Source organism: Emys orbicularis, chromosome 3 (genome assembly GCF_028017835.1).
Source record: "Emys orbicularis isolate rEmyOrb1 chromosome 3, rEmyOrb1.hap1, whole genome shotgun sequence".
NCBI classification, from domain to species: Eukaryota; Metazoa; Chordata; order Testudines; family Emydidae; genus Emys; species Emys orbicularis.
The window spans coordinates 121297799-121310921 of NC_088685.1; the positions used below are offsets into that span (position 1 = coordinate 121297799).

General features: G+C 39.0%; 1 protein-coding gene across 3 annotated transcripts in view; it reads left to right on the top strand.

Annotated features, from left to right (window-relative positions):
* The window catches only part of ARID1B (AT-rich interaction domain 1B), a 412174-nt gene that overhangs the window by 62769 nt on the left and 336282 nt on the right, over window positions 1-13123 (top strand). Inside the window, exon 4 of one of the 3 annotated variants that reach the window (XM_065400299.1) lies at window positions 3819-3828. The exons of the other annotated variants lie outside the window; for them this stretch is intronic. Within the exon in view, the coding sequence (XP_065256371.1) occupies window positions 3819-3828 (10 nt within the window). The remainder of the gene's footprint in view (window positions 1-3818; window positions 3829-13123) is intronic. 3 annotated transcript variants of the gene reach the window in all.

Consider the following 13123-nt stretch of genomic DNA (forward strand, 5'->3'; position numbering starts at 1 on the left):
TCAGATATCTATCTTCCAAAAGTTTGCTTCCACAAAACAAGGCCTCTCTCCACCTATTTCTTTGATCTCAGGTGTATTCAGGCACCATTGTAGTGATAGGGAATATAAATCAGACTAGAGATTGACTAACATATGAGAAGACTCAATTTCTAATTTTTCTACAAACTTATACAATATATTCATCCAGGGAATTTATTGTATATTTTCACTCTAGCTGTACACATGCAAGAATAAGGAATTTATACTGTGGATATGAGTTCACAAAGTCTACTCCAGAATGGCTTCACTTTTAGGGCCTTATCTCAAGTTGCATAATATTTAAGGTTTTCGTTGTACCATAAAGCAATGTAACAAACAATGTGTAGTACAAGGCAGAATGAGGTCTTTGGAAAAAATTGTTTAATCTGAGGGTGTATCCAGTAGTTCATCATGATGACAATTAGTAGCTATTGAAATAGGAGTTTAGGTCGAACATTCGTTTCAATAATCCCATCGCAGCCTTACAATAATAGGCAGTGACTGCCATCTAGCCAAGTGTTCTTCAGTCAGGTCTATCAAACTATCATTAACTCTCTACATGTCCTGTATTTTAGTGTAATTCTTACATCCTGATACCTGAAACCTTCCTCCTTCTGGATTAATGCCTGAGATTCAATTATCTTCCTAGAGGACTTTCGTGTTCAACTCATTAATTTTGAAACCGGAAATATAAGTATTTTTTTCAGTTGTTTCACTAATCAAGGAACAGTAGTATTACCTTTCTGTATACATATGAAAATATATTTTAAAAATAAGCAGGGCATTGCTTTCCAAGTGATAATTTGTTCATTAAGTTCCCCATGTTCAAGCACTGTATCTCTGTCATTCCATTATGTACAGTTCAATCACAGTGGAAAAAGCAGGGGAGATGAAGGGAAATTCTGACTTTTTATTCCTTTGTTCCATCAGATCATGGGCAAAGGAGATGTTTCATTCTGATGACTGTTCACAACAGCATTATAGAACTCTCAGCATTTCAGTCCATTGCACAAATTGGGGCAGAGGGCAGGAGGGGATGTGAATGAGTGGGCATTGCTCTCAAAACTTTAAAAAAAGATCACTCTGTTTTATCAAATCTTTTAAAGCATCCATTGGTGAGTGTTAGATTAGCCATATTTATTTATTGTAATACCTCTTTGGTCAAAGGGAGTTAAGATTATTTTCTTGAAGGGACTTGCTGCCTTGAGGGATGAGCAATTGCTTTTAAGCTTTTGTTTCATTCAGAGTTCAAGACTCAGTTAGAATCTCTTCTTGGAAAAACCCTGAAGCATCGTAGCTCAAATGTTAAGTGTTGGGCTGACTTGAAAGTGTTTTCACCAATAACTTTCAAACCTGCACTTTAGTTTCCTGGATAATTTCAAACGAAAAGACTGTTTTATTAAGTAGTGTAGCCACATCCCAGTTTTCATTCATTTTATGTGAAAAGTAATTTAGCCCACCACCTCCCTCTTTAACTGTTCATGTTCTTGAGGAAAGAAACCAGTGTCTTGGAGAAGTGCTATGGCATGTTTTAGAATTCTGAAGGTGGGGGATAACGCATTCTTCCTTATTAAAATCCTCTTAACATCAAAGAAGACTCTATTCAGTTTGGACCTAATCCAGTTGTATCTACCTACAGGTATACAAAGACCCAATGAAACAAACAGCTAAATAATATTTACTAGCTCACCTCAAAATACTTGCCTATGTATTCCAAAGATCTAGCAATTTTAAGTCACTATTACTTCAGAGCACTTGGATAGCTCACTTGTTCAGTAATGTGTTTGATGTATGGTTAAAAGTTCTGATGATGCTGAAATGTCCTGTTTTGACATTTTCGGAACAAAATATTTATATTTTTCCTTTCAAATGACTTTTTCCCCATAGTAATTATTTTTATTTTATATTCTATATTAAAAATATGATTTTGCCAAAAGAAACATTTCAGTCAAGTGGAAATGAATTTTTTTTGCAGAATTTTCTTTTGTGAAGAATTTTTTGAAATTTTCAAATTCCATTCCAAATCAAAACTAGAACAAATTTCAAAATTTCAAAATCCTCAATGAAATGGACTTTCTGTTCTCTGCCTTGTTCTGCTATTGCATAAAAAAAAAAACAATCCAAACCCTCAGAATTCCTCTTACCTCTAAAACAAGCATTGAAATCTACATATATCTAATATGATTTTTTAGCTTCTAAGAGATATCCTATTCTAATTTTTTGAATGCTGACACTTTCAGCCAAATTGCAGCCTGAATTTGGCAGGGACCAGAAAAAAGAATAAAACATAGTCATGATCACACTGTCATTATGAGAATTTTCCTGCAGATTTACTAAACCTTTTTGAAAAGTTTCTTGGGTTTTGATTTGTGAGCTCTGTCTCAGTTTGCCATCTTTCTGTAACATGGAAGAGACTGGGGATAATGGCAGCTGTTTCAGAGGAGACTTAGGGGATGTCTACACTACAAACTTAAGTTGATCTATGTTAGGTTGACTTACCGCCACTGCAGTAATTACTGCGGCGGTTCATGTCGGCACTACTCTCCTTCTGTTGGTGTGGTTCATCCTCACCAGGTGCGCTTCCACTGACTTGAGGGGCAGTGTGAGGGGCTGAGAGCCCAAGCTCTCAGCTCCGTGTGCAGCTCTGGCCTCAACCCCAGTCTCCACTCCCCACTGAGAGCCCAGCTGGCCCGCCAGGCTCTCTGCTCCCAGCTCGGAGCCTGGCAGCAGCCCAGAGTGGGGAGCACGGGCAGCAGCCCAGTGGGGAGCTGGGATCCAGGGGGTCAACAGGGCTCCCTGCAGGGAGCCCACGAGGCAGTCCAGCGAAATGGGGAGCTGGGAGCCTGAGCAGCAGCCTAGATTGGAGCTGGGACCACTTGGAGTGAGGAGCATGGGCAGTAGCCTGACTGGGAGCGGGGAGATGGGACTCCTGGGGCAGCAGGGCTCCCTGCGGGGAGTGGGGAGCCTGGGCAGCAGCCCAGGTCAGAGGAGGGAACTGGGAGTCTGGGTGGCAGCCCGGCTCAGAGCTGAAAGCGGGGAGCTGGGGGCCTGGGCGGCAGCCTGGCATGGAGCAGGGAGACCGGGCAGCAGCCCAGTTGGGAGTAGGGAGCCCCGGGGCATCAGGGCTCTAGTTGGGGGTGACAGACCAAGCTGTGGGGCTTTCTTGTCAATTTCACGGCTCCAGCAAGAATGACAGCGGACATAAGACACTGTGTCGCCTAACTACGCTAACATAAGCCCTACGCCTCTTGTGGAGGTGGAGTTATTATGTTGGTGTAGTAGGGCACTTACATCGGCAGGAGCAAAGCTGTAGTGTAGACATTGTCATAATTAGGCCCACGTAAGCTGCCTGAGTTTGACCTAACTCTGTAGGGTAGATCAGGCCTTACTCTTCCTCTGGCTCTGGGGGTTTCTGTCCATTAGTTTAGCTGCTTTCTTTTTCCTTGTCTCAGGTAGGCAATCTTTGATGGATCTTTTAATATGAGAGTATAATCCTCGAAGACAGATCATAGGGATGGATTAGCCTACAGGTCATGAGAATGAGTCTCTTAGTATTTTGAAACCATCACTGGCTATTCTGCTTCTCCACCCCACCCTTTTTTCCCAATCATCTGACATCATCTTGCATTTAGATTTAATTTAATTTGTATTAATTACATTGAAATAATGTTATGCTGCAATTAGTCAGAAGTTAGCTGCCTAATTTTCAGTTTTGTAGAGGTCTTTTTTTTTTTTTTATTTAAACCATTTTCTTAAACTCACCACATTGTTCATTTTAAAAATTAATCCCATCCTCCTAGATTGTGGGTGGTGTGTGTCGTGTTTTTTTTTTTTCTTCAAGTGTGTGCAACAAAAAATAGGTTGTTTTTTCCGTTTTCTTTTTTTTTTAAGCCCGAGTTACTTTCTTTAATATTTCAGTGTTTCTAGCCCAGAAAATGTGTCCCCAGTAATTAACCAGAGAGAGAAAGGTGGGAGGAAGATAGAGGTGGTCAGTTCAAGATAATGCTAGAATACAAAGTTACCAGACAGAAACCAATAAAATATTGTTGAGAAAACTTGGGGCATAACTCCTGTGACAGTTTATGCCAGATGAGGATCTGTGCCTTGGAATTTATGAAAATGTTAAAAAGAAATAAAAGAGGAAATGTAGGACACACACACACACACACACACACACACATATATTTCAAACCAATACGATGCACAATATATCAAAGATAAATAAAGCTTTAGCTATGAAAAAAATAAAATAAAAATGGGATATTTTATTCACTTTCACTTTCAACCTTAAAGTTAATAATTACTACACCTCTACCCTGATATAACGCGACCCGATATAACACGAATTCGGATATAACGTGGTAAAGCAGTGCTCGGGGGGAGGGGTGGGGCTGCGCACTCCGGCGGATCAAAGCAAGTTCGATATAACACAGTTTCAGCTATTACGCGGTAAGATTTTTTGGCTCCCGAGGACAGCGTTATGTCGGGGTAGAGGTGTATATATTTTTAGATGATGTCAGTAAAGCAATTCTCAAAGGTCCTTCATGTTAGAGAATCAGAGGACCTCCAGTCTGACCAGTTGTCTGCTAAATGCTATGCTAGCCTCTCCTCTACTTTATACTGTAGTTTTCTTTCATTACTCTCAAAGCCGCTTTTCATTCTTGCAGTTATTATTTGTATGATGATAAAGAAAACACAGTAGTGAAAGGGTAAAGTAAAGGGGGAAAGGAAAATACAGGAGAAGGGAAAAAAGAAACCTGATGTTATAGAATGGCGCTAAAGAAACCATGTCTAGAGAGACATCTATAGTGGGAGGAAATGGAGCACAGAAGGAGAGATTGGGAAGAATAAATCTCTTAAAGTCAATTAAAGAAACGTTGCTTAGGTGCGTACGCTATTGTTAAAGTCCTTTAGCAGGTTACAACTCAAATATGTGGTGACAAAAAAAATCCAGTAGGAATACAGTCAAAGCTGTTAAATGCATAACCTTGATGCTCTAAAATTTTTTTCTTTTATTACGTTTGTTTATGCGGGATACACTACAGTAAGAAAGCGCATGCCGGGTTACCTGTTGGAGTGTTCTCAAGTGAAAATCTGCCAGCATATGAAAAAAGTATGTTAAGCAGTTGTGTACAATGCTGTTAGTTTTTTCTGGTCTTTACTTCAGTACAAGCCGTCTTTTGTGTGAGTTCAGTATTCATTCCACTAAATTATGGTGAACTGAGGGTGTATTTTTGTGTTTTGATTGAAGCCTTAAAAGTGCTAATTGAGCACCGTATGCTCCCCAATAGCCAAACCGTTCTTTCAAGCTGGTGGCTTAGTTTGGTTCATTCATTATTTCATTGCTTCACAAATTGAGGGGACAGCTCATATTTTATACGTTGTTAGGCAGTGTACATGGCTTGATGATGATTATTATTTTTTTTAAACAAATGAGGATTTCTAAGGGAGATTTTAAACAAAAAACCCAGGCTGTGTTGTGGACGACAGTCCACTTTATGCCTCAGTATCCAGAAAAGGATAATTAAGGCTTCAGTCATCATTTTAAATGATCACCATACACATGTGCCAGCCGAATCCCAGGAAGAGATTTGAGATTACCCCAGGGTAATCTGAAAAGACAGCCCTCTTCCACCTGGTTCAGCCACTTCCTGTTTCTCCTTGCCCCATCCAGGTAAACCTTCCCTTCCTTCACCCTCTGCCATCAATTGCAGAGTGAGCCCTTATATGGGTAGCAACCCCTTTTCTTCCTGCCAGCCAGACAAAGGACCCCCCAGTATACAGTTTTGGTAAGCATATTTTGTATGTGTGGTGGTGGGGGGGTTTCCCTCTTAAGACAAGAAGCCAAAACAGTCTGAGTTAAAACAGCAGCACGTTTTCCACTAGGGAATTGCTGGTTAAAATAAATCTGTCTTTTTAAAATCTCTGAGTTGTTCACTAGATTTTTCTTTTCCCTTCGACAAGCATGGCTTAATGCCACTTTTTTGTTAATATTACTGAGGTGTTTTACTACAGCTTTGGTGGTGATTACAAGACTACTACATTTTGGCTAACAAATGCAATGAAAATCCCCCTGTGTTTTACATTTCACTGCATAACATGTTTATATAACATGTTAAACACTTCTGTCTTAGGAATGGCTTTCCATTCAGGCAAAATGTATTTTCCACCTTGCTTTTTTAGTGTAACAGAGGAAATTATATTAAAATCCCCAGCTTCTAAATGTACATTTTCAGTATAAGAAACATATTTTCTTATCCTTATAGTTATTTTTTCCCTTTTTTCCCTTCATGGTTTCATTTCTCAGAGTGTCTTTCAGTTTTATGAAGTGAGAGGTTGTTTATCTATAAGAGGTAGTATTCATAATGTTACAGAGAATTTGAAAATGTAGTGAGAAAAAATCGAGATCTGTACCAGAGTATATGGTTGTGTGAGTGCTAATTTGGCTTTTTGTATTCTTGTCCTGTCAGTCTGTGTTATTTAATGTTCTAACATCTCTCTGGTTGGTTTAATCCATATGTCATTCAGATGGGGACCTGTGCTTTGGCATTGGCCTGACAATCAGTCGGCCATGGAGTAGAACGATAAAATTATGAAAACTGTGTCTCTGTTCATTGGACCAGTGGAATTTACAAGCATTTTTCCTAGATGTGCCTAAACACTATATTGCTACGCCTTGGCTCACATGCAAGGGTTTCTGGGATATAAGCCTTGTCAAGAGTCTGAAGACTCACTTTCTTCTCTGTGTCTCTTTCTTGTTCACCTCCCCACACACCCTCCCTTTTTTTTTAATTTATAGATGTTTTCTCCCTGAAGATGAAATGTTGAATTCAACTGCCTGAGTGCTTTGATGCTTACAAAAATAACAATGTATTGTTTATAAAAACCAAAAACTAAGAACAAGGGAGAGTATTTTTGTGATGCACAGCATTTTGTTACTTCTATGTTCAGTCACTATTATAACCGTGAATGTGATGAGAAATGTTGTTTACATGCAAATTCTGGTTAATACAGATTTTTTTATGTAGCAGTTTTACATGAAGTTAGCTTGATGGCAAGGCCATGTTTGTTTCATATCTTACATTTTTTGTTACATGTCATACCCTGCATTTGTACAATTAAAAACATAGTACATGTTTATATTTGACATAAAACAGAGGAGTAGAGCTATTTTTAGAAAAGAAGAAATTTTCTAATATGCATGTAGCTAATCTGCAAACAAAATATTTCTCAAAACCAACCAAATAAAAAAAAATGAAGGTCTCGATCCCACTTTTCAGCAAAGATTTATTAGCAATTTGACTTTAGTGAAGTCTTGTACAACTAATGATCCATTACTTTTTATAAAATTTTACTATGTTTGCTGTACTCTAATTTGAAGTGTTACTGTAAACTAAACTAGTGTTTTGAAAATATCGTAACAAAGTGTATTTTGTGATGAAATAGCCTTGATTTTTTTTCTTTAAATCTTGTTTGTTTGCTCTGTTGCTAATATGCACACTTCAGTAACTCACAACAGGACTCCCAGTCTTCAGTGAAAATTAGCAAGGTTTTACTGTACATTTGTTATATAATAGAATTTGCTATGGTTTCCAAATGTGAAGGATAAAGCTATTGCTTCAACATTGAAATAGTTTTGATAGCCTTCTGCTGTGTATATGCTAGTATAGCAGAGCAAAACCTGTTGAAGAATTAATGACTTGCTTGATTTTCTAAATGGTGGGTTTGACAGAACTTCTGTACAGTTAAACTCTTTCTCCTCCAATTTTTTCTTCTTTTAGTCCGAGTATACTTGCACAAGAAAATAAGGCAAAAGTAAGAAGGGCTTGTTAGTTCATTTGAAACTTCAATACCCTATAATAACAATTTTATAGTCCTACTTTTACTTCATTTTTCTCGGAATCAGAGTTCTGCTTGCATGTTTTTTATGGTAAATTAAGTCTGTATCTTAATGTCCTCTGACGTGAATCTTCTCAAAGAAAGAAAAGGGGGGCTCATTTGTATTTGTCGCCTCAGAATGGCTAGCAGGGAAAAGCGGTGTCCTGGTTTACAGTCATCACAGCCAGAGAAGATTGGAGATCCTTTAGTTTAACTTTGTCTCTCAGCTTGTGCTCGTCTTACTGCCATCCTATTTGAGCTCTATGGTATTGATATCTGATAGTTCATCAGTATGAATTGTGAGCACTCTTAATTTTGAAACTCGGATGATTATTTATTTGTTGTTCATCATCTAAAGTGTGTGATGGTTCATGGAACATAGAGAAATGCATGGTCCTTGCCTCAAAGAAATTACAATCTAAGGCCATAGTCCTGCAAATGTTTACACATGTGCTTAGCTATACTCAATTAATTAGTCCCATTGGGATCAGTGGGACTACTCACATGCGTAAAGTTAAGAATGCATGATAGTGTTTGCAGGACTGGAGCCTAAATAACACATGACATGAGAAGTAGATATTAAAAAAAACAAAGGGTTAGGTAGGGTGAAAGGAGGACAAAGGTTCCCACAAGCTAGTGTGGTCATTTAGAGACTAACATATACATCTTCATGGGTTTTAAGTTATGTTATTTGTAGCTTGCTTTTAGTTGTTGCTTTATTTATAGTCTAAAACTTACTTTAAATCAAAGATATAAAAACTAGAGACTAGTGAAACTAGAGACTGAATCACATATTTTCATGCATCCAGTCATAACATGCTTCATAGGGTTCTGAAGTGCACTACATGTGTATCTTTGTCTTTCTAGTTTACCTAATATATTTGTTTCCTCACCGTTTCTCCTTATGCCTTTGTTTTATTGCACTTAATAGAATTTTCACTAGCTAGAAGGAACAGAAACTGAAGAGCAGGGGTGGCCAACCTGTGGCTCCGGAGCCACATGCGGCTCTTCAGAAGTTAATATGTGGCTCCTTGTATATGCACCGACTCCGGGGCTGGAGCTACAGGCACCAACTTTCCAATGTGCCGGGGGGTGCTCACTGCTCAACCCCTGACTCTGCCACAGGCCCTGTCCCCACTCCACCCCTTCCCACCCCCTCCCCTGAACCTGCTATGCCCCTGCTCCCCCCCCCCCCCCAGCCTCCTGGACGCCATGAAACAGCTGATCAGGAGGTGCAGGGAGGGAGGGGGAGGCGCTGATTGGCGGGGCTGCCAGTGGGCAGGAGGCGCTGGGAGCGGAGAGACGGGGTGGGGAACTGATGGGGGGGCTGCTGACGTATTACTGTGGCTTTTTGGCACTGTACATTGGTAAATTCTGGCTTCTTCTCAGTCTCAGGTTGGTCACCCCGTGAAGAGGATCTTTAGGGAAACACAATCAAACAGATGTAATATTTTTTTAAGGCATAAATATCTATCTCCCAATTGAGAGAGTTAAAGATTTACAATGTATCATAGAAATACATTTTTTTAATAAAGTGAAAATCTTGTGAGTTCCCAAAGCTTTTCTGCCTGAAAGCTGGCCAAGGAGCCTCTCAATAATGGTAATGTAACAGGGTGTTTTTTTCTTTTTAACTTTAAGATGAAACAAAATTATTTTCAGATCAATCAAAAGCAACAGAGTGGAACAACATTTTACCTGGTTGCTTATGTTGTTTTTCCTCTTTTGATAACGGAGAGTGGTTATATTGGGTGTTAATTATTTTTTTTACGGTGCTCCTTTACCTCTGGAGTGGCCTGTAGATGTGCTAAGTCAACCCCGGTTGCCTTACTTCAGGTGACCGTTCCCCTGACCTCAGTGAGACTGTTCACAGGCGTGCAATGAACAGGATTTGGCCCACTCTCATGCAGGTTTCTAAAATACCTGTCACCTTTTTTAATTTTGCCAATGCCGATATCATACAGGATTGTGCCCAACCTAGCCCAGCTCAAGAATAAGGCAAATAAAATAATAATCTGAATACTTTCTCCCCTTGCTTTAAAGAACGGACACTGAGAAAGCCAACTGATATTTATATAAAGATTTAATTTATCAGCTTTTTCTTGTTTGATGTGGTATTATTGCAATAGAATTTGCATGTTGAATGCACCAAAAATAACTAATTTATTCATAGATTCTAAAGCCAGAGGGGACCATTGTGATCATCTGGTCTGACCTCCTATGAAGCACAGGCCATAGAAATCCCCCAAAATAATTCCTAGAGCAGATCTTTTAAGAAAAAAATTGTCTGTGATGGAAAGTCCACCACAACCATTGGCGAATTGTTCCAATGGTTAATTACTCTTACTGTTACAAATTTGCACCTTATTTCCAGTCTGAATTTGTCTAGCTTCAACTTCCAGCCATTGGATTGTGTTACACCTTTCTCTGCTAGAATGAAGAGCCCCTTATTAAATAGTGGGTCCCCATGTAGGTACTTACATTGTAATCAAGTCACCGCCTTCTCTTTGTTAAACTAAATAGATTGAACTCTTTGAGTCTATCACTGTAAGGCATGTTTTCTAATCCTTTAATCATTCTAGTGGCTCTCATGATGTCTTCCTCAAAAATTCCCTCAACACTAAGTATATTTGCTAAATGTTCCCAAATTGCCACATTAAGAGGAGCACATATTTATAAATTTAAAGGTGGCTTCTCCTCTTAAACTTGCAATTTGAGGGCATTCAGCAGTTATTGGGACTGTTGATGGAATTGGATTATAAAGAGTTGTAGGTCACCTTTAATAATTTATTAATTATTTTACCTTTTTGTGTCCCTGCTACCTTTAAATATTTCTTTTGTGATATTTTATCATAAAGTATTACCGCTTTCAGTGCAAAAATATATTTATTACTGCTTCCTCTCTAGCAGTTATGTGATGATGTTAGTTTCTGCCATTGATTTATTTTCTATTTTGAATGAAGCAAAAGGGATACATTTTTGCATGCCTATCACTAGAGGAGGTTATGTGGGGGTTAAGGAAGAGAACAGCTGGGTGTTGGTTGAAGTGTTTTGCAAAATGGATCTTATACTGGAATGATTTTCCTTCCTATAAAATAACATAGCGAATTTCTGTGGACACTATACAATTTCTTCATGCCCCTGCTAAATTTAAAAATCTCTGTTTTCATTTCTTTTTTCCAAGTGAGACCCCTTTGTAATATTTCGGTGGGGCTGTTAAGCTTTTTATTATTGTTGTTGGAATGGTAAATCTTAGCTTGAACCATAAAAGTTTCTCCACTTGGTGCCATGGCCCTGGGCGGTAAAAATGTATGATATACAAAGTACATGCTATTAATATTTAATTTAATCCTTTTTCCATAAAATTAGACATTGAAAGATTCCTGATAATTGTGAACTTGCAGGAAGAGTTGAATAGAGCTGAAAGCTGAAGAAATACACAGCCCAAAGCATCATGGATTACCCGAAAGAAAATGTGTTCAAAATGGCTATATTTTCTGATTTTCTGAATTTTTTAGTCTTTAATAGAGTTGCACTAGGGATCAGTTTGGTCCTATGAGTGTAATGTACAGTGCAGTTAATCATGTTTAAATGAAACTATAATATCCACATAAAAGACCATATCAGCTTTGTGAGAGTGGAAGTGGTTATCAATAAATATCCAAATCAAAGGGAACTTTCTCTACAGATCTATTTTTTCAGAGTGAACTTGGGCTGTTTTTTGAGCTTCAGTCCCCTTAACATCACATAGTAATGATTCCAGTTTGTGCTGTTCGTGTTTTCTCCTTTTTCTTTCTTCTAACTCCCATAGCATAGTTTTTTCAATCCAGCATTCACTGCACATGTTCCAGTCATGAGGTTACAAAGCTGACATTGCAGTCTCAGCAGAGGTTATCTCTTTAAAATTCCCTAAAATTCCCCTTTGGCAAATCCAGTTTGACAGCTGGGTTTCTGTAGGAAAGTGAGGGAGCCACCCCCTCCCAGTATGTCCTTTATAAAAATAGAAATCTATTAAACCTCTGGTCAGAAGGGCAGATGGGCAAGTGGCTCCCTCGAAAACACACATCAGTTTTTTCTGAGCTTTTCTCTCCCTATTCTATAGCACAAGGTAACGTTATTTATTGGGCCAATTAAGTAGTGAACACTGCTGCTTTAAAATATAAAACAGAGCTTGCCTCTTACTCCTAAAGACTTAACATGAACCTTATGATCTGAAGTGTGAATAAATCAATAAGAAATATTGACTTGCTGTTTCAAATATTTTAAATATATTGATATTTTTAAGAGGATTGTAAAATCAAAAGTTTACCCTTTTCCCCTTGTCTGGAAGTATATTGGGTAAACGAAGGAACAGAGCTGAATTAAATGCAAAAACCAAGCTCAGTCCCAAGCAATGCCATAGCCAATGAAAACAGAATTGGTATTCAGTGAGAGAATTGTTAAGCCATACTAGAGAGGGGTGTGTGTATATAGAGTTCACCACTTACTGATAGTGTTCAGAACAAAATAAAAACTGATATATGTGACTTGGATTTCCTTCAGTAATCCTGCTCACACCCAAACACAACTCCCCTCAAAATACATTGTAATTTGTTACTACTCTTTGCTGAGAAGGAAGGGAAGCAATTGTTATTGTTCCTTTTTAATTCTTGGGAGGCACTGAGTGATGGGCACCATAAAATAACCTAGATACCCAGACTGCTTTTTGAAACAGAGCCTGCGATGTAGTATGGAAATCCTACACTGTATCACAAGTGTTTTCTTATTTTATGTTTTCTATATAGAAAAGTTAGTTCAGCGGGCCAGAATGACTTTACGAGTCATAGCTTTGAAAAATTCATCATTTGTGGCTTTGATTAATGTTTTGTGAGAAAAATAAGTCAAAGTTTTCAAAAGTATACATTTTTGTCACCTATGTACCTAATTGATCACCATCTTGTTTACTTAAGAAAGCTGGGCAGGAGTTGGGGGAGCTGGAGCTGCAGGGGGTGGAAGCCCCCAGCCCCGGCTGCAGCTGCTGGGTGGGGGGCAGCACCCCGGAACCCCAGCAGGCGCTGTGGGCAACAGTAGCAGCCCACAGCCCAGGTGCCCCAAGCCTCGGCAGGATCCACGCGGGGCAGAAGCCCAGGAGCTCAGCTCTGGGGCTGCTGCAGTGCAGAAGTGGTACACCCTCACTTCTGCACCATGGAGGTGGGTCTGATCTCTCTCTGATAACAGCCATGCAGGCAAA